Here is a 22,245-nt window from a genome sequence, read left to right on the forward strand (position 1 = left end):
TGCCACGTTTTTTATATTAATTTCAAGTCTATGGAAGTGGTAGATGCTTTAAATGTTTCCTAACAAGAGATACATCTCTCATAGAATTGCCCGAGTGGAACAACTTTTGCTATTAAACTAGCTTTGTTTTGCTAAAAATTTAGCTCAACATATAAATAAACAAATATACTGTTTGTGTATAGTATGCTTTTATATGTGGTATTTTCTCAAGTACATTCTCCTTTCTAAATCATAACGTAGCTCCGCGTTGCATGTCTTCCCCCCACACCTCCTAAACCAGTCCAACAAGCAAACCGCTCCAGACCTCAGGGCTGAAGTGGTCTGGGGTTAGAGTGCTTTGGACCTTTTGGTGTGGAACGGTTCACTTTTGGCTTTCGAAACACCTGCAAAACGCTCCGATCTGCTCCAGTCCTAACACGACTAATGTTCACCCCAACAGAAAAGGGGGACTGGAAGACTTGTTAAAACATGCACTACACACAATGCAGTCTTCCACGAATAGATGTTGGGGAATCTAAATGTGGAGGCCTGTTGCTTGTTATCAGCTGAGTTGTAGCCCTGATAGTCCACAGTCACTCTCTCTGTCAGCTGTGACTGGACACAGCCGGTGTGGACAGGCGTCCCATAATGCCACTTTAGCTCAGGCAATCCCCGTTTCCTGATTCCACTCAGCCAGAGGAGAGATAACCCTGCACCACAACTAATCCCAGATTAAACTGGAGCAAAGAACGCTGCCACTACTGCCAGTGACCTTTGGCCCCTGCATGTCTCCAGGCACATGTTGACTCGCGCATGTACAAACAGTTTTAATCCAGGCCATGCTAGGTTAGAGTTGTCCATTAATGATGTAGAGTTCAAACAAGTATACTGTATGTACTATTTGATCATATATAATACATGACAGTTAGGAACTAGGATCAGTCGCTTAGTGGTTAGCGTTCCAGGCTCGCAGAAAAGAAGGTTCTGTGATAAATTCCTGGACAGTGAGCTTTTCTTTGTGAAGTTTGTATGTCCGCAAGTTTGTCCCTCAATCTAAACAATTGGCTAGGTGCTGATGATCAAACCAAACTCACATCTGGAGGTGGGTCCCTGGGCACTGCACTGACAGGTTGAGGCAGTGGCATTAGTGGCATTAAAGGATCGGTCAAACAACAGTGGACTTTCCATCAGAGACAGTATGCCAAAATATATGATCTTCTTCTGATGATTAGTCCTTGCGAGATGCTAAGCAATTTGAGTCACTCTGAAGCGTAAACATGGAATTGATTATATTCTCTACAATAACCCACAGCGGGCAGTAAATCTCTATTTCTGCTGCTCTGGTATATTGAATAATGTGACAGACACGCATCAGGAGTGCACGCGAAAATGGAGATAAATGTACCCCCCTGACTCCCCCATCTGTCCATCACACGGCGCCTGGCAGACAACGGCAACACGGGGGCTTAGGCGACGGGAGCCAGGGCCTGCGATAAGACCATCTCTCCGCATGAGAGCTCATCAGGTCTGACAGTGAATACAAATTGGTGCCATTAGTGTAGAAGAGGAGGGGAGGGGGATGACATTGGGTCCTAATTATAGAGCTGGTATGGCCCTCCTTCCATGTTGGCGGGAGTTGCGCGGGACGGGGCGGTGGTAACGAGGTGTTGACGGTGGTAAACAGTAAGGCGACGGAGAGAACGGCATTGTCCTTTTAAGTGTGGCCCGGCTCAGATGCGCTGCTTAATGACGTGTGATACAAGCATTTAGCGCACGGCCATTATGAAGGATCGTGTTCAAAGTGTGTGTGTGTGTGTGGGGGAAAGGATCATCACGGCGCCTCCCCGGGGTGCCATCTCACAGCAACGCAACACAAACAGCATGCCATCCAAGGGGTCAGCAGCATCCCATCAGCGTGGTCTAACACCTGGTCAACCACAGGATCGAGACATGCACTCATAAATAAATAATCACGCTGAAGGCATTTGTACAGCGAGGTCCCAGTGAGCCCATCCAGAAATTAAATCTTTACTTTGGATGGAGTTAAATGTCCAAGGGTTAATATCACATCATTTCCAAGTAAATGCTTTAATAACCAAACAACAGTGGGTATAATTTGTCTGTGTACATGCCAGACTTCCAAGTGGCAAAGAGAGATTCGGGTTAAAACAAAATCAGTATAATCATTGGATGGTTGCAATTAGGGATGCACCGATCCAATACTGGTATAGGATATTGGAGCCAATGCTGAAAAAAAACACAATATCGGGTATCTCTACAAATATGTGATACTGAACTGATGCCGTGTTTGCTCTCAACGCCTTAAAAAACAACTCCACCTAAATCTAAGTGAATATGGGAGAATTTAACCGCTGTTTTAATCTTAACCTCCACAAACGTATTTTTGATCGCCGCACAAAATGCAGCGCTAGCTATAGCATGCTAAAACTAGCGGGTGCATGCTAATGCTAACCAAAACTAATCATGGCTGGGTTAGAAACTATGATAGAAATACCTAAAGAAGCAAATAACCACTGCTGAAGTGTTTGTATTTTAGCTTAAGAAATAACATTGTCCTAATGTTCATTAATGTACATTGTCCCACTTAAAACTAGCTAAATGAATAAAAATAAAATAATTGATATTGGATCTGTAGCATCATGGCAATACAAAATGAGAGAGAAAGCCACTTCTAAGAAAGTCTCTTGGTAGTGGTTTGTAAACATCGGATATCGGCAGATACTCAAACCCCAGTTTCAATATGGGTAGCAAAAAAGCTGGATCGTTGCATCCCTAGTTGCATCCCTAGTTGTAATTAGATAATTTGCTATAAAAATGAAGACAGCCCACAGTTTGTATTAGCTGCTTTATATCGATAAACACACATCAATGTGCTAAGACAATGGATTAGAACTCCTTTATAGGCCAGCCTCTTTGACATAACCTACAGGTCATCTCCTATCTCTGCATTCACATGTCAGTCCTATCTGATGTGGCACCGCGTCTTGGCCTGTGACCCTTTTATTATTATTATCCCACAGTGACTAAGCCAGGCAGACCAGCTGATGACTTCATGTACTACAGTCTCTGTAATCACACTGGCATTCTTTTACATATGTGTCACGACTCGACTGCGTTTGATGGAAGCCGTCTCCACCACAAATCCAAATAAGCCTCGTAATGTTAAATGAGGAGGAGAGGTGGTGTGAAAACTAACTGTTATAAAGAAGAACTTCTCAAATGAGTTGCTTACAGGGGTAGCTAAGTCAAGATTGAATTATTGTTTGGGGAGTACAGTGTTGAATATCTTGAACTGGGAGTTCATTAATACATTTCATTAAGCGTAACAGAAAAGGCTGGTTAAATAATGTTTATGGAATCATCTCCGTATTGTACATTTTGTTGTAATCTTTTTTTTTATTTTGTCTATATGATTCAAAATGCTTTCCATTAATGTGAAATTATACTGAAACAGAATATTAAGATAAGATATTCAGCCAACAATCCTACCGTCCAGAAACCTTGCCAGAATTGTGACAGCATTTCATTGCATTGAAATTCTTCCTTTGCTCTTCCACAAACCCCCACAGTGCCCTGCCCCCTTTTGTCTGTTGTAGCTGAATAAGTCATGTCTTAACTGGGGTTTTCCTCCATTAAACTGACAAACTCCCAAATATTTGTCAGCCTTTGATGTGGCACAGCCTGACGCCGCTCCTCCTCCTGTAAATGCCCTAATTATGAGAGCTGCTGCTCTGGCTGTGCACACTCACACACCTCGTCCTGACAGGCAGCAGGAAAGTGCCTCAGGACAGCGCTGAGGCGCTGGGGGCTAACCAGGTATTTCTGTCACATTATTCAGCGCACCCAAGTCCCTATTGGCAGGCCCTGACGTATGTACCACATTTTTAATTAAGTGGATCCAGCAGTCAAATATAGCTCCGGAGCAATGTTTGACTACATCAGGTTTGGCATGCGAGGGAGCGAGTTTTAGCATGTTCCCACATTAAATGCTCATATAGGTGCTTATCAAGCCGATCCAAGGTCTTAGCATACACCTGCAGTCAGTCCGTCAATCGCTGAAAACTTCATGTTCATGCATAATTTGGACAATTGTACCATGTATCAGGGGCCACTTTACAGATAATAGAATCTTGAATGTGTAGTTTGACGACTGAAAGTAGCAAATGTAATAAAATGCAATGGTCATTAATGATTTACATTGTGTTGTTTTTAAAATATATTTTAAAATGAAACATTTTATCAATCAAACGAATATTTCCAGATCCCTCGTTATTAGCAGCAACCCGCAAAGTTTGAAAACTCCAAAAATGAATTTGGGAGCAACTGCTGTCCTGGCCTCCTCTAAGCTTCTAAGTTTCTCAAGATCTAGGTAGACCCATTTTCTCGTAGCGTAAATTAATTCTGAAGTATGTTGTAAATGCTGTTTTTTTTTTGAGAGAGTCTGTGCACATCCAAATTTTTTATGAATATGAATCTCTAACACAGTAGCAAGAGTCTAAATCAGCACAAACTATCAAACTATTGCCGTCCGCACCGCTTTGCTTAGTACATTTCAAACAAAGCTTTATGGTTATTTTTAAGTTTTAGAGTTAGTTTCTGTGGCATTTAAAGGTCTCCAATAAGATTGCTTATCGCAACAGTTTCCTGCCTTAATATATGGAATTTCTTTTTTTTATTTCTTTTTTTATCGTGACATCCCTTTACTATATGTAAGCTTGACCTTATGTCAAATTTTGGATTGCGGATGCTATGTTTACTGTAGAGTTGCTGCCAGGAGGAAGGAATAAGGTCATTCATAAAAGTGATGCAATAGGGATGAGAACTGTCAAAATTAGCTTTACACGGAGTCATTCATTGATCACTCATAGAAATTGACGGCTCTTTGTGAGTGGAATTTGACTTCACATTTTCAACACACTACACAAGTTGACACATTTACTAGGATTACAATTGCGCAATCTTCCGTTTTCCCTGCCAGTCACATCGAGCATATATCCGCAGAGCTTTCCTGGAGTTACACCACCATGGGCGAGGCTTTCAAGTGTGTCTATCAAATCCAGACCAGTTCCTTAAGTCGTTCCTGACTGACTCTACGTTATGGGGTTCGCTTTGGCATCCGCACAGCATGTTCTTTGTACTCGGAAACAGTGCACTTCCCCTCTGAGAAATGCCAATAGCTCTATTAGCGGAGAAAGCATAGTCCGCTGAGGCAACCCGATCTTCTCCCCGTCTCTACACTTACAGACTATGTAACACTGGCACGCCTGCACTTGCAAATAAGTCAACGGCCCCAGTGAGATCTCCAATTTTCCCTTGCCTTTTCTTCCCTCGGTGTTCCTGTACATGAGTGGAGTCGATACAGGAGGTGATCCGGTCCGCTCTCTCCTCAGTCTGATGGACACAGACAATCATCTTCTCTTACGACTTCTTGAGGTGACACTAGTTCCCACAACTCCAATACAATACGAGCTATAGTGTTTGTGGTAGAATGTTAAAAAAAAAGACCCAAGAGGAGAAAAAGAATTGTGCACAAGAATTTTAAGGCATGTTACTTCTAATGATCCACCATCACTATTCAGCATTACTCTTACATTGACTGTGCAACCGATTTTGTGTCCTCAATACACGTTTACTTTATATCTCCAGACCTTGTTTCTGATTCTGATGATCACAGTCTGCGGGTTTTTCCTCTCAAGCCATTTTACATCAAGGCACTCTCTCTCCCCTCCAAGATATGACCATTTCAGCATTCATGAATCATGCTGCAACCCTCCTCCATGCCATCTCCACAACTTCTCAGCCTCTCTAAATCCTCCTTTTCAGCATGGCAGGGAAGACACACTGCCTGCCATGATCTTGGTCTAGCAACTTATGTGCTCAAAGAATGCTGGACATGAATCCTGAATGACCAGGTTATTCCATCAATGGATCTTCTTCCCTGATGGCACAGGTGTATTCCAGGATGACAGGATTCATTGGGTTCACATTGTGAAAGAGTGGTCCGGGGAGCATGAGACATCATTTTCACACATGGATTGGCCTCCACAGAATCTTGAGAGTCTTCGGGATGCATTTACGCATAGGTCCCACTCTCCCATCATTGATATAAAATCTTGGTGAATAATTTATGCACCACTGGATCTTTTGACACTGTGGAGGCTTATAGAATCAATGCCACATGGATTTGCATGCTGTAATCAAAGATAAAAGTGGTCCAATGAAATATTCTCCTTCAGTTCAAATAAATCTTCCCTTCATGAGATCTCACTCCACCATCCAAATCGCATGCAGCTATTGTGTTCTATAAACTAATTGTCACATCTGTTTTGTCACATCTCACTTGTTTATGGAAATGCAGCATGAGAGACCAAAACGTAGTCTACATGATACAGAAAAATATATTGCTCAATTACAAGTATATGTTGAAATAGCATTCATTGTACACATAAAAGTGCATTCTCTCACATAAATTTGGCAGCAGCAGAGCCTCACGGCCATGACCCAGCTAATAGCTTCTTCATCTCAGCACGTCTCCCTGATCTGTCTGCTGTTGTCCTGGCACTTCTCTCGGAGCTGCCCGTGTCCTGCTGGGTCTGTTTCAATGGAGACCCTGAACTCTGGGGCAGCTGATCCGCTCTGCCCAGTCTGCTGCCACGCTAAGTCCTCCGTCAACATTTCATTCAAGTGGCACAGCCCAGAGGGAGGCCTGACTTAAGGAATGGGCTGAAAACAGCAGACAGAACAGAGAGTGATGTCTCAGAGATGGAATGCTCTTATGCTTTTGTATAAGCCCTTTGTCTATCTAAGTTGATAAAGAGATGCAGTTTGAAGTAGTGTAAACATCAGTCGATTGTGTTGTTTTTGGTAAATGAGGGGAACCAGAGTAACCCACCAGACATGAGGTGAAGTGATTCCTTCCAAACGCTAAATTATAAGTTTACGGGAATAAATCCTGTCCTTTCAACAAAATATTTCATAATTTCGTTCTTTTTTCTTATGGCTATGGGTAATTCTGATTCAACCCTTTCTGCATAATTACTGTGTCTCTTATGTTGTACCTTTGTATTGTCGTGTTATGCACATTTGTTTCTGTCTGTGTGTAAATCCCCAAATCCTCTATTGAAAATGTGGGTTATGTAAACTGAGCTTTATTTAATTCATGTGACTAACGAAGGATATTAGGGATTAGATTTCTTCATAAACGTCATTATGGATTCCTCACGTCTGGACCTGCTTTGTTTACTTTGGCATCAGTTTTGTTGAATAAACTGAGAACGTTGTTGCATCAGTGCCCTCCTCTATGATTGGAACCTTTGATACAAAATACAGTTCACACCATATTGTTTTTTCATGATTTGTGTGAAGAATGGTTCCACTGGTCCAAAGTTAGTTGTGTCTTCAGGGCTAATGGTCTCCAAACGTGAAAGCCAAGTTACACATATATTAAGTAGTCAAGAACACTATATGAGACCATTCAGACTTGTATTTTGGATAGCTGTTTCCTACCATACAGCTTTCTTATTGGGTGTGTTGTTGCTATGTAGTGCACATTCTCCATCCCAGACAGATGGTCCCATCCAGCTACACTACGACAACAAACACTCGGCTGAGGAGTCGCTGACAGCTCACAGGAGGAATTTTCTGCTTGGCAATACGTGCGCGTCACAGAGTCACACTTTGTGTGTTTGGCTCCTTGCACGCACAATAATAAAACAGTGTATTGAGGCTCGTCATTCAACTTGAGTCTCCAATACAAATAATCACATGGACTGACCACATGTTGCAGCCCCTCTCTGTGGCCATCTGACAGCTGTCCATCACTGAGCTGACCCCGAGTTAATAAATCAAATTATATAAATATAGCGTATCTAATGCTATTAATGCCTGCTTATTGATGTAACCTCCATGTTAAATTTAGCCATCGCTGGAAGGAAGGGCAGTATCAGATTCCATAGGGAGACTGTTTAAAAAGGTCTGGAGATGGTGTTTATTTTAAGGCCCAACTGCGGACATGATTGTGGCTGAACATGTTTTGGTGTCCAGACTTCTTCCTCTAAAGCCCCTCTCTGGAATGTTTAGGACAGACACAAGTCTTTTGCTGCAATTGAGAAAATATTGGTCCCATGGTGAATTTGTCTGTCATAATGGAGCAAAGTTGTTGAAAAAAAAATCAGAATGAAGCACTGGTTCCCAACCTTTTTTTGTCTCGCCCGCCCATTGGGCCTTTCTTTTACACTTCAAGTACTCACTATGTCGAGCATGCTGCCTATTTCTTAGAAAATGATCAACTAAAGTGGAGATTTTTAGTAAAAAGTCAATGTGTGCTGTTCAAAACATGTCAAAATGTGATCATATCCATATGTTTTACTGCAAAATACCATTGACTTACATTTGAAAAATGTCCAATTGATATTCAGTTTCAACTGCTTTTTATCTGTAATGATTCCAAGCACCCCCAGGAAAATGCTCTCAGGATCAGGATCCAACATTAGATATTTTTATTTAAAAAAAAACAAAACATTTTTATAGCAATTGTTGCCCATTACATTTGTTCTACCTTTTTTTCAATTGTTCCCACAATGCACTTCACACAACCAAAATTCCGCTGTTTATATTAAATCTGTTCAAGCACAGCTGACTGTACTTTATAGTTAATCGCCTGGTTTACCTTTGCCAATCCAGAGTTTGTTAAATCAACACATAAAAGTTTTCTTCTCACCCTGGCTCCTCTGTAGCCGTTTGCTGCAGTAGGAGGAGGGGTGGTCCTGCAGTTTGGCTGAAACCTCACTGTTTGTCCAATAACACCAGCGTGCCACCCTCCACTGCCTCTCCCCTATAGATAGTGCAGGAGTGTGTTTGTCTTTGGTGTGGCATGGGGCCTTGTGCTGTCTTAGTGGTGGCCTCTCTGCCCTGGCCTGTGCACAACTGTTGAACCCGGCAGAACATATCAAACAAACACTCCAACGCAGCGCTGCAGGGAGATTGAGTTACTCTCGACATGAGGGGACGTGCCCAGAGCATTGTGATTGAAAAGGTGCACACTCCTTTGACCTTCTAATAGCTAGAGTGATCTACAGTGAATGACTCATAAGATATTATCACGTTAAACTAAAGCTTAATGACCCCATATCTGATCTGTTTGTTTATAGGAACAGTATTACAATGAAAGAGGGATCATGTTCATTTGAAATTGTTATTTGTGGTTCAAGCTCAGTCCCAACTTACCTCATGCATTTCGAACGTCCCAATTCTTCACAGCGATGAGTTTAAAAGTTTTATTACATTCAGAGAGCCTTTCGGTCATGGTAAGGTTAGCAACAACAGCAACTAGCCTGCTTGTTCATTATAAAAAAGGCACACATTTCTTCTTTTACAACAGACCGAACGAGAAAACAAATTTCCGAAAAAAATAAAATGTGATGGATTGGCATCGATCTTATGCATCCCTTGGCCTTGGTTCTATTAAACCAGTACTAAGTAACTTGTTTACATTATGAAATCCTTTTCGCGGTCCCTCTGGGGGTAATACAAGTTGGATGATTGGGGGGGTTTTTCATCTCCCCCTCGTGTCTCTGGCCAGAAAATCACAATTGCAACTTCGCTTCCTACAGGTTATACACATTAATGGAATCACGAAGAAGAAGCTAACAAGCTAATGGGCAAAGCTAACTGCAGGCTAGTGCCACTTTAATACTTATTAAAGCCAAGTTTGAGTGAAAAGAATTATCTCCATTGTGTAATTGGATGTACAATATCCCTCTCTCCCTTTGTTTTTTCTGTCAGCGTAGTATTTACTCTCACGGACAATTAATGAGGAAAAAACCTTAACATGCTGCGACACCTGCAGTGGTGCTTATGGCCTCTCGGGGCATGAGTTACTTAGTACTGCTTTAAGGTGAAGACAGGACCATGAACTGCAGGTATTTGGGTGATTATCAGATTTTCAAAGCAGTTTATGGGCACTATTCTTGAATTAGCCAAGTGCAAACTGTCTGATTGGAGTCTTGGAGCATTACTTTAATTATATATATGCTTTCTATAAGAATTGTTAACATTTTTCAGTCTACTTTGGGCAAGCAAATAAGTGTCATTGTTGCTCTGTGGATGTCAAACATTGTCTGTGTCTGTGCACCGTAAGGACCTTTCTAGCCTCTTAGCACCCTACATTATGCAGAATATGTTGCACATTAACACAGGAATAATCAAATGAATTATAGTCCGAGATATTTGTCTGTGCCTAACTATCAAAGGGGAGTATTGTTGAGACTTCAGCGCTCTTACGCTCCCTTGTCTCAGAGGAGGTATTAAGCCGTCAACACAATATGACAGACACTCAGTCGCACTTGCCTGTGATGTGCAGGGTTGAGTTTCAGCGCCACTCGTGGAAAACCATCAGATAAGTGCCGCAGCAGCAAGAGGAATGTCTGCTGAGTGTATACGCTGTCAATGTCATTAACGCTTCTGTGTCTGTCTGTCCCGTCTGTGTGCAGAGCTGAGGTCCACCGGCACGGCCCACCACTTCGCCTTCCTCCTCAACACGTCCGACTACCGCATATTGAGGATGGACGAGGATCACGACCGCATGTACGTGGGCAGCAAGGACCACATCTTATCTCTGGACCTCCACGACATCAACAGAGACCCGCACATTGTAAGATGTTTATCCGTTTGTCAAGTGATGATTTGCAATAGAAGCAAATGACATCGATATGACGTTCCATTAACCACTGGAGTAAAATAAATGCACCTTATCTGACTTTTCCTTCAACATAGTGTCACCAACAGAAAGATGCCAGGGCCTCTTTTTGAAATAATAGTTTGAAATGTTTGAAATGCCATTGACTAACAAAACCTGTTTTTGTAATACACCCGCATTTCTAATAAGCGTATTACATAGAGCAATACATTTTATGGCAACTCTTACTGCACATTATTAAGAATATAGAGACCCTTTCGCTGCTTACATCATCAGGGACATCAGCTGGAGTCAGGAAATGATCAAGAGAAATAATAAACTAAAACTAGCAAGTATAAGTGTAAAACTACGACTACAAAATGTTGTCCTGTTGTGGCTTAAGGTGCCAGAACAAGAGGAATGACATTTGAGACGATAAAATACGATTTATCTGACATTTCCAAAAACACTTAGACATTTGTTTATCGTTACTATGACAGCTACAATAGAAATAGATAGGAAACTAGCTTCCTGCCTCCAGCTAAACCCAGAATGTTTACAATCAATTAAAGGGTTTAGCTAACTGAGCTCCCTTTTAATTTGCTAATTATTTAAAAGCACCTAAATAGTAATTATGATCTCCTAACCATAACAAATCCTGACAAATCCTGTGCATAATAGGGATGGTGCATCTATTTATGCTTATAAATCATTAACAATGATTAGTAAAACTATATAAATGATGAATTAACTTTTTACTGATGCATCACAAACTGCTTTATAGTTACCAAATTCAAAATGAGAGTTTATTCTGGCACATTGTTACAAAATGTGGTATAACATGGTAACCACCCAACTGGTAGACAAACCCACGACATCTATTCCTTTTAACCTCTTAACCCCCACCTGAACTGAGCACATTTTTATCCAGTTTGGCATTACCCAAATCTAAAACATTCTTAAAAAAAGTGTCAAAACAAAGATGAAAAAGAGGATTAAACGCAATGGAAAAGTGATGGAATAGCAACAAAAGACGCAGCAAAAGATGTCAGAGAAGCAACAATAACACAATAAAAAAAAGAGACGAAAACATGACGAGCACGCAAAATAAGACTGATAAAAAAGTGACAAAACTGATGTCAAACGATGAAACAACAAATATATTTTTAGCCGTTTAATAGGCAATACAGTAAAAAAAATACACAAGTATGAATATTGTGATATCCAATTGCAATATTTCAAAACATAAATCACTCGACTCTCTATCTTCATTTCTGTATTTGTATTTAAGTACATGCTTAATTTCATTCAGACTTGAAATGTTTGCTTTTTCTACTCCCTCTGAGATTACATCTTACTGCTATATCCACAATATTCAATTACTCCAAGATGATTAGACTGTTGGAATCTCAATACCCTAATACTGTATAGTCTCAGCTACAACATAATGCCTCATACACCAAGATTTCCCTCGAGTCAAATATTAAATCTCCCACCCGCAGCTTTCTTTTTTAACAAACTCAAATTGGGTTTTAGTTGGAACTCTTTTTCTCACATCACCTTGTTCAAACCCTAATTAAGTTATGACAATCCCTCTAGGACTAATATTGGCCTGGCTGGATTTCCCTTTTGCAATTTCAGCCTCAGTATCCAATAAATAGCGATGATGTGTGACAGGTTATGCTGTTTAACCACACAATTTCTGCATTTACAGATCCACTGGCCGGTGTCTGAACGCCGGAGGATGGAGTGCCTAGTGACTGGGAAGGAAGCCAACGTAAGTATCTGCTGAGGTCTCCGTAGAGCAGTTTATCTGAGATTATTTAGGCTACAGTCAATGGTCGAACACATAGAAAGGTGCGTACATGCTTTAGATTGCTGAAAATATAATGTGCTAACGTGTATAAGTCATTAAAACAGTCGTTACTTGTACAACTGGCACAATAAAAGAAAGCTGGTTCCCCACTGTCTGGCCAGGAAGACTGAAATAATATGGTCTAGCGACAGCATTAATGTCTAATAATCGGCGGATTGATACAAATGTGGTTCACCGTAAAAAGTTATATTTTTACAGGAGTTTAGTTTTTGAATAGTTTCTTTCTTTGGGAACAGGAGGAGTGCGCGAACTTCATCCGTCTGATCGAGCCGTGGAACAGGACGCAGCTGTACGTGTGCGGGACAGGGGCGTACAACCCCGTCTGTACCTTTGTCAACCGCGGACGCAAGCCACAGGTGAGCGGCCGTGTTAGTGTGAATGTCCGGTTATTAGGGTTTCAACAAAAAGTATAATACATCATATGCAGAAAGGGGGTATTGTGCTTTTTGTAGGTATTTGGTAATAATTTCAAACACATTGACACTTTGTTCAATAGAAAATGCTATATTAATCTAAAACGGCTTGTTCAAAGTCTCCCTGAGCTATTCTTCCTGGTTCAACAAGCAAACTCTTTTATTTATCCATTTAATTTAAGCAGTTATTTCTCAAAGCAGAACTAAGTAACTCATGCCCCGAGAGGCCATAAGCGAAACTGCAGGTGTCGCAGCATGTTAAGGTTTTTTACTCATTAATTGTCCGTGAGAGTAAATACTACACTGACAGAAAAGACAAAGGGAGAGAGGGATATTGTACATCCAATTACTATTTTTTTTTTTTTTTTTCCACTCAAACTTGGCTGTTAATACTGTTTAAGTGGCGCTAGCCCGCAGTTAGCTTTGCCCGTTAGCCTGTTAGCTTCTTCTTCGTGATTCTATTAATTTTATTAATTTTATTAAGGTAAACGAGTAATTTAGTTCTTCTTTAATGCTGTTAATTATTCACAACATTTACGTTTTATTGCAGTAGAGGTTTTAAAAGTTGTGAACTGGACTGTTAAGTCAATTTGAGGACATGCTATGGCAGTCCTGACTCCTCTTAAAAGGACCAGCTCGGTTACCAAACTTGATCAGATGAGCGTGAAGAAGCCTTTTAGCAGAGAAGCAAAATGTCCTGAACATTTTATCATCAGTTATTGTACACGTTGTACACAGTTTTGCACATCGATCATATTTTCTCCATTTTCGTGGCTCACACCCTGTGACTTTACAAGGCTCTCGCTCCGTCATTAGTCCAGCTCGCGACACCACGTCTCTACATCTGGCAGAGCAGCTCGCAGCCCGGCCACCACACAGCTGTTGTCCCCTGTGATCTGTAATTGCTACCCTGTTTAGTCTCAATGCACTTTACTGGGAGCACTTGGATTACTTAAACAGGGTCAAACATTACTGCTTCTTCATACTTCCCTTAAACACCCCTTAAAACATCCCACTTGTTTTCTAATCTAATCACGACCTGGGGAGTTTGGAATAAAAAGTCCTCATTTCACTCACCCCTAACTGCAGGACTGAGTTTATTCAGCACACCTGGGCTAAGCTTTACTGTTTTTATTCTGTTTACTCAGCTCTCCATGCACTTTCCAATCTCAATGACCCGCCAGCCTACACCTCCGGCTGCGGTAATTGGGCCTGGGCACTCTATGGGCTCTATGTCCATGCCCACGTGTTTTGCATTATATGGCAAAGTGATACTTTTCCAGATACAGTGTTTATATCCTGACTTTTCTTTCTGCTCTAATATGTTTTTTTATGTATTTATTAAGATTTGGTGTAACTTTCATGTCTCTAATTGTCACACACATTTTAAGGATGAACAAAGACTTGCATCGCCGTGCCGTTTTCAATTGCACATACTGCTGCGGTTGTTTAGTCTTTGGTCGGGTCTTCTCACTGGAGGGGTAACTGGTGTTGATGTGTCCTGTTTTAGAGCTCCATGTATCTGCAGATGGCCCAGGCCCGGGGGAGGGCTAGCCGCGCAGCAGAGCCCAGCGCAGTGCACGAGACTCTGGGAATAAAGGTGCGGCGCGGGCAATTGCTCAAAGTCATAGCATGCTTACCTCCTGTTCCCGAGCATGCTCACCTCCCTTTGTGCATTAATGTCACACCACTGTTTTCACTCATCCCGTGCTCTTTCATTGGAGTATTTGTTCAGTTGTCCATTTGCTGTCTGTGTGATTTTATTTTCTTGTTTAATTTTTGCATGCAACTAATTGCTCTATTCATAATGTCATCTGATCTGTTTCATTTTAGTGTTCAATCATTTTCCCACTTTTACAACACAAACTCTTTTGCAGCAAAGATATCAGTCGGGAGTTTTATAGGATGGATCAACACTGCATTTCTTTAGTGTATGGGGTAACTGGCAGACAACCAGTGTGATATCTCCATTTCGTATCTAATAAAAAGGGCCACGTCTTTTATTCTGCCCCATGAGGTGGGCCAGAGGACATGCTACTAAATCAGTAAACACGCTCTAATATTCATTCCCTGAAGCCCAGCTGTTGTGCATGCAGCTATGCTATGAGCTCCAAGCATGAGTCGCTCCGAACCCGTGGCAAGTGTGAGCAGTGGCCCCACCGTCACAAGCGCTGGAGTACTGGAAATATCTCCATGCAGCTTATTGTGACACACTGTCACAGCAGAGTGCCATGGCGTGGATTACATATTCCTCCTTTTCTCTGCATGTATTTTTCTGTATGAAAGCTCGCTCATTATTCAAATAGTTCCTTCCCATCAGGCCGTGCAGCTCCCACAGGAGTCAGAGAGCTGCTCCTCGCTAACTACACAGGGGAATCACTGTGACAAGATAAAGAGCCCAGGATTTATTGCCATCTCCTTCTGATTTTCCCATTTTAGGAGGAAATCTTCCACTTGGAACCAGGCAGAGTGGAGTCGGGAAAGGGGAAGTGCACGTACGACCCTAAGCTCAACAGTGTGTCTGCTCTCATCAGTAAGTATGATGGGAGTACACTGCATAACCCCTCAAGGAGCCATGAAATAATTTGTTTTTGGTGTTGCTCCATAATATTGAGTGCAGAGTTTATTAAACTGCTTCAATTATCTTGTTCCCGGCTGAAAATATTCTCTTCATGGTCAGGCTCAGGCATGCTTGCCAGTTCCCACACAATGAGCTGCTTACCGCAATCAAGCTTATCACAAAATCCATTATAATGTAATGATTATGTTGGACATGTGTAAAATTAGTCATTCATTTCATCAACACTCTTATACAAAATACCGTATTTTCACACTATAAGTCGCACTTTTTTTCATAGTTTGGCTGGGGATGCGACTTATACTCAGGTGCGACTTATATAGCAAAATATATAATTTCACATGTTTGTTATTTTGCCACTGTCAGCCTCTAGAGGGCACTCTAGGCTTGTTTACCAGTATCTGCTGCTCCAGTACCACTGAAGATTTAAAAAATGGTAATTGAGCAGCAGAAAGAAAGTTTGGAGTTAGTGAGAAACGTGTGAGACACTGGCGAAAAGCAGAGGTAACTCTTACTACAATGAAGAAAACAAAAAAGGGTGTTACTAAAAGCTCGGTCCACAGCCGGGAACGAGTTCGGAAATATACTCCGGAGCGACATATATGTTTTTTTCTTCTTCATTATGCATTCTTTGGCTGGTGCGACTTATACTTCTGAGCGACTTATGTACCTCTCAAGCAGTACTATGTAACTCATGCCCCTAGAGGCCATAAGCGTCACTGCAGGTGTTGTAGCATGACAGAAAAGACAAAAGGGAGGGAGGGATATTGTACATCCAATTACACAATGAAGATTATTTTTTTCATTCAAACTTGCAAGCTGTAAATACTGTTTAGCTTTGCCCGTTAGCCTGTTAGCTTCTTCTTCGTGATTCCATTAGTGTGTATTGGTGACTCCGTCTCAGTGCAGGGAAGCTGCAATTGTGGTTTTCTGGCCAGAGACACCGGGGGAGATGAAAGACCCCCCCAAACATCCCATTAACACTTGTATTACCCCCAGAGGGACTACGAAAAGGATTTATTAAGGTTAACAAGTTACTTAGTACTGTTTTAGTTAAACCTTTACCATTAAGGAAGATCCTTTGATTTACGCATTGTGCTTACTGCTTTCTAACTCCCAGCCGTGCCCGAGTAATGTCTTCTTGTGTCTGTCTGTAAGCTATACGTTAAATCAACCAAATTACCATGTTGTTTCGTTTGGCTCAAAGTCAACAGTTAAGCACATTTTTCTGCCAGTTTGAACAGTTTATATACTTTATAGCGGACATTGTGCAGACATTTTAAACTCGTTCCTTGTAATAAATGACCCACTTTTCATCACCCATTCTGTACTCTTTCTCAGTCTGTTAAAACAATATCGCCGCGCATAAATCTTCCCAGGAAGTTATTAGGAAACTGCAGCCCATATAAAACAATGCCAGCTCGAGTTTTGCAAACATCCTCTCCCACACGCTCCAAGAACACATAAATAACAGCCTTAGACTTGAATATGAGGCTGCCTTGTTAAGCCGCAGGAAGGCAAGGTGTTGGTATCCAGCTGCTGCAAGGGAGCTTCGAGCAGGTGTGACTGTCATGGCTGAGAAATCGACTGCAGAACTGTCCTCAGACCATTCTCCTCAATGTCATGGTCGTCTGGGGAGATTGATGGCGTGTCGTTAAAGCATGTGTGGATGGAAGGCTGTGTAAGGCGGTGGAGCGGCCGGTGGTCAGTAATGCCAGCCATTGTCAGGATTCTTCATCTTTATCAACAGTAAGAACAGTGTCCCCTGTGTGATGGTGGAGCTGGGAGGTCGATTCATCTGGGGCTGACAGAAGGGGCTTCAGCTGGCACAGCGCTAATGTGGGGAAAGCAGTGGCGTGATTTACACCCACACCACAGAGAGGAGATCTTCTTACACTGGGAGCGACTGTGAGAAAAGTGGGTCTGACAGAGTGACCTTGGGCGAAGCCGCAGAGGGCAGTGGATTAAAAGATAAAAGACAGAGTGGGAGTGTGGTCTGGTGTTTTCATGTGACTTCAATGTGATTTCAAGTCAGTGACTAACATTTTGACCATTTCAGTGAAATACACTTAAATACATCCCATTGTTTTGAGCGATTTATATAATGTGAGTACAATAAGTGAATGTAGTTGTGACCTCCACATCACAATACCACAGTGCTGATGATGACTTTGCCATGTTGCATTCAGGGCAGATATTTTTAAATATACTTGTGTAACAAAAGCTGGACTGTCTTGTGCCAAGGGCGGCACTGGAATAATGTCAGAATGGAGGAATGTGGCTGAAATGTTTTCTCTCCTCCTCAGATGGGGAGCTCTACGCAGGAGTCTATGTTGACTTTATGGGAACGGACTCGGCCATTTTCCGCACTCTGGGGACCAAGACGGCCATGAGGACAGATCAGTACAACTCCAGATGGCTGAACGGTAAAAATGACAATGCAATGATTTGCAAGTTCTTGCACAGATTTCACTGTTTTAAGAGGTGATCATTTTCACTTTATTAGGAACAAATTACTACTTACAAGTGCTATTATTATCTTTATTGAAGCCACTTCAAGAATAAGGCAAATTAACCTTCTTAATGATTTCATACAAGTAAAAATCGCGAAAATATAGATGTTTCACAATAGTACTTGATATTGTAAGCCATTAAAGAGGGTTTTCTTCTGTTGTCCTGTTCCCTCCCAGACCCCACATTTGTCCATGTGCACCTCATCCCCGACAGCGCCGAAAGGAACGACGACAAGCTGTACTTCTTCTTCCGAGAGAAGTCTTCGGACATGGGCCAGAGTCCGGTGACCCAGTCGCGGATTGGGCGCATCTGTCTGGTGTGTACACAGTGGACTCTTTATTTGTTTTTAGCTGTAAACACTGGAGAAGAGAAGAGAAAAGGTCCTTCTCCCGTATGGGCAAGCGAATGCTGAGTTTGAATGTTTATGAGCGCTGAGATGGTGTTTGGCCAACGCTGACGTGCTGGAATCCGCCAGTGTCTTTAACCTTCCTGTCTACAATGCGCCCTGTGTCTGAGAGAGTTGACATTTGAACTCTGAACTCATGATCTGCTGACCTCTTTGCACGGGTGGACAAAAACATTTAAGACTTTCAGGCATAAAAGTAGATTTGAATCAATTCTGACCAGTGTCTTCCACTGCTAAATGAAGTCACGTGTAACAACCTATGAGTTTTGGGGGTGTTAAAACTACATTTTCCATGGAAATGCCGCTGACCCCATAGACTAACATTAGGCCCCTCTCAGTGGCTTCAGGGCGGACCTCCAGAGACTACGCTGTGTGGCTACTATCCCCGTCACACATCTGGATATTCTCATTCTCTACACAACAAAAAAAAAAGCTCAGCTGTGTTGTTGCACTGGAGTTCATCTTACTATGCTGAATACTCACATATTACTGATATTAGTATTGTGCTTCTAATCATGTGTTGTTGGCAGCTAAATTAGGACAGACATCTTGCCTATCCATGTCACACTTTTGTCACTTTATAGCCTTTTATCGATTCAGAAGATCAAATATTTTATTTTATAGCGTTTAGCAGAGGTCCTAATTTTTCACCACTTGAGAACAATTCCTGTTGAATTGGGAACTTTTGAAACTATTCACACACCAAGTTTCACAACATAAAGTAATTGCCCTTCCATGTAGCACCATAAAAAATGTCTAACCCAGAAAAACAACAACTTAAAGTGCGTATGACTTATTTTGATGGATAACATCTGTTGTAAGTAATAATTATAATTTTATTTCAGTGAAGCAGCAACTTATTGAAGAAATGTTGGGAAGAAAAGTTTTTTTCATTTGTATTTTTAAGCCAATGACAGGAAGTGACATAGATGGAGTTAAAGTACCATGAATCGCCCATATATGGTAATGTTTGAAGCAGTTGAGGGGGGAAACAAAGAGGAGAAAAATCTAAACTTCGTATAATAATTCCAAAACTACTTTAACAAATACTGAATTATGAATATAGTTTTTTACCCAATAAAGATACTAAGTCATGGAGAGGAGCAAAGTAGTTCAACAGCCCATAATTACATAAATAACAGAGAAGGCTAACATGATGCTTCATGCTAAATGCTAGCGCTAGCTATAACTGCTGAACAATCTGCTGTGAAAAAAACATCTATATTTAGACTTGACTTTATTTGTGTATAAATAGGTTTATATTTAGCTAGAATTCTGGCTAAAAGGAGTGACATTTTTTTTGTATTTTCCAAAGCATACTTCCTTCCCCACGTCCCCATTAGTGAGGCCACGCCTCCTTGTATGACGTAGTGCTGACTGTATCTGTAACATGGTTGGCATGGCAACAGCTAAAATGGTTTGCCACTATCTATGTCACTTCCTGTCAGTGTCCAATAAGGACGTAAAACTATAAACATCACAAAAATATTAAACTAAAGAAATCTCTGTTATATTTTGAGCAAAATCTTAATATAATTGTGTTTATATGTTCAATGTGTCATATGCACTTTAGTACAACAGAACTTAAATGCACTACTAAACAATACTTTTACTCTCTACTCCACTGATCTAATCTAACAGAGCTTAAACATTTAACTGTACTACCCTATTCATTATTATGACGTCTCCTTGGTGACAGATGGACAAGTATCGCTCATCCTCCGTATATCTCCCTGACTTTATGAACCATATAGTGGGCTGTGTGTTGTGTGTAGGAGGAACCACCTGGTCGATGTATACAGTACGTGTGTAACGACATATCTTTCCTTGTATTTCCTGCTGCACAGAACGATGATGGAGGCCACTGCTGCCTGGTGAACAAGTGGAGCACCTTCCTGAAGGCCCGGCTCATCTGCTCTGTCCCGGGAGCTGACGGCATGGAGACACACTTTGACGAGCTCCGTAAGGATCTCCTCACTTTTTTTTGTTTGTTGATGCTTTATTTTTCAAAGTTAGAGCTTATAACGTGCAAGGTCTATAAGAACGTGAGCAAAAGGAAAAGTTGTGAATGGTGGTGATTTGGACAGGTGTTGCGATTCAGCTAAACCAAAAAAGGAAACAAATGCCAAAGCATCACAAAGAACTAAATATGAAAGTAAATTGCTCAGGAAGGAGCTTTTATGGGACACATATCCAGGAGTGACTGCCAGGAAAAGAGGTAACTCATGGGTGACAGCGTCAAGGAAATGTTGGATGTCGATAATAGAGGCTGAGATCGACTGTTTTCTGATATTGGGCTGACGTTGAGAGCTTCTTTATCTGCTTATATTTGTGAATCTTTTGACACTGACCACTATATTTTGCTGTAAAATATTACATATACCGTAAGACAGGAAGCTCCAAGTTCTCATTTAAGCTCCAAGTTCTCATTTAATTTATATTAAATGAGAAGTTCTCATTTAAGCTCCAAGTTCTCATTTAATTTATATAGAGAATATGCATGCATATTCTCTATATAAATTATTCTGTATTTGCTGTAAATGCAAAAATAAATACTACTATAATGAATAATAAAATAGCTTTCCATTCTACAGGATTTTAAATTATCTTGTGAATGGCACTTTTGGCTTAAAAGGTAAAGTGATTATCTGAAAAATCAAAGGTTGGCTGTTTGAATTCTGCTCTTCCTGATGTTTTGTTGGTAAAGACGCTTCTCCCTTGTATGTTCGTATGCAAGCACATGATTACAGCATAGACATAATAATAATAGATTCCATCTCCTCACTCCTCTTCGTTTACCACAATGACCACGTTCGAAAGGGAAATCATGGCAGATATACAGACTCCTCCTACCCTGCTTCTGCCGCTCTCACACTGATCTGAGGAATGAATGAAGTGACGTGCCTGTCAGTAATTCTTTGGCTCTCGCTACTTCCGAATTTGCTTGCTGCTGGGATAGAAAACTGTTTCTGAAATTCCTGTTTTCTGCTCTGTATGAAACAATAATATTGGATTTTTTTTATTATTTTTTTGAGCACCTTGATGCTTCTGGCATTGAATTTTCAGGATATTGCTGGGATTGTGCCTTGGCAGTGCAGCGGGGCAGGGAAGTGAATATGTGGGGACAACTTTGACACTTTGGCATTTGGTATAGGAAACTTCTCAGAGAACTGTCAACTTTGCCAAGCAATGCAAGAGGGGAGCACGAGTGGAAGTGGGCAAGTTCCATGGTAATGGGTTTATGTTCAATGTCTATTTTAAGTTTTTCTGAAGCTTTTAAGCATGCCCTGTGGTTTTACAGATTGACACATACAGTAGATGTCTGACTGTTTTGTGGACCCCCTCGAAAATGAGATGCTACATCTCAAGGGGCTTTCCATTAATAAACAATAAACAACAATACTCATATCTTGACCGTCTAGATTTAAAAGCATATCAGCAGTATTGTGTTAGAATTTAAAGTAAGCATTGGCCAGGCTCATGGTTGTGGTGCTGCGTAAAAGATGGTGTTAAACGACGGTGACAAAGAGATGACAATATGTTGGAAGGAAATAGAGACTTGAAAATAACAACATTTACTCTATGGTGTACTTTGTTACTCCTGTCGATTTGTCCTCTGCTTGTGACCCATCTTTCAATGCCGATGGGGAAACCTATAGGGTCAGGCAGCGACCACAGTGCAGCGCTTCGGAGACCCATCTCCATATGTTGAGTTAAAGAGGGGGTATTATGCTTTTTTCAATCACATAGCACCAGTCTATAGCACACTACAATGATGACAAA

At 41.2% G+C, this 22,245-nt stretch overlaps 1 protein-coding gene across 1 annotated transcript in view; it reads left to right on the forward strand.

Moving 5' to 3' along the window:
• Nucleotides 1–22,245, forward strand: part of LOC306979558 (semaphorin-3F-like) — a 59,086-nt gene that overhangs the window by 28,318 nt on the left and 8,523 nt on the right. The window contains exons 3-10 of the mRNA XM_079578553.1: nucleotides 10,491–10,651; nucleotides 12,390–12,452; nucleotides 12,788–12,907; nucleotides 14,475–14,564; nucleotides 15,404–15,497; nucleotides 17,849–17,968; nucleotides 18,233–18,372; nucleotides 20,310–20,424. Of these exons, the coding sequence (XP_079434679.1) occupies nucleotides 10,491–10,651; nucleotides 12,390–12,452; nucleotides 12,788–12,907; nucleotides 14,475–14,564; nucleotides 15,404–15,497; nucleotides 17,849–17,968; nucleotides 18,233–18,372; nucleotides 20,310–20,424 (903 nt within the window). The remainder of the gene's footprint in view (nucleotides 1–10,490; nucleotides 10,652–12,389; nucleotides 12,453–12,787; nucleotides 12,908–14,474; nucleotides 14,565–15,403; nucleotides 15,498–17,848; nucleotides 17,969–18,232; nucleotides 18,373–20,309; nucleotides 20,425–22,245) is intronic.

Source organism: Gobius niger (assembly GCF_951799975.1).
Source record: "Gobius niger genome assembly, chromosome: 20".
Classification (NCBI taxonomy): Eukaryota; Metazoa; Chordata; class Actinopteri; order Gobiiformes; family Gobiidae; genus Gobius; species Gobius niger.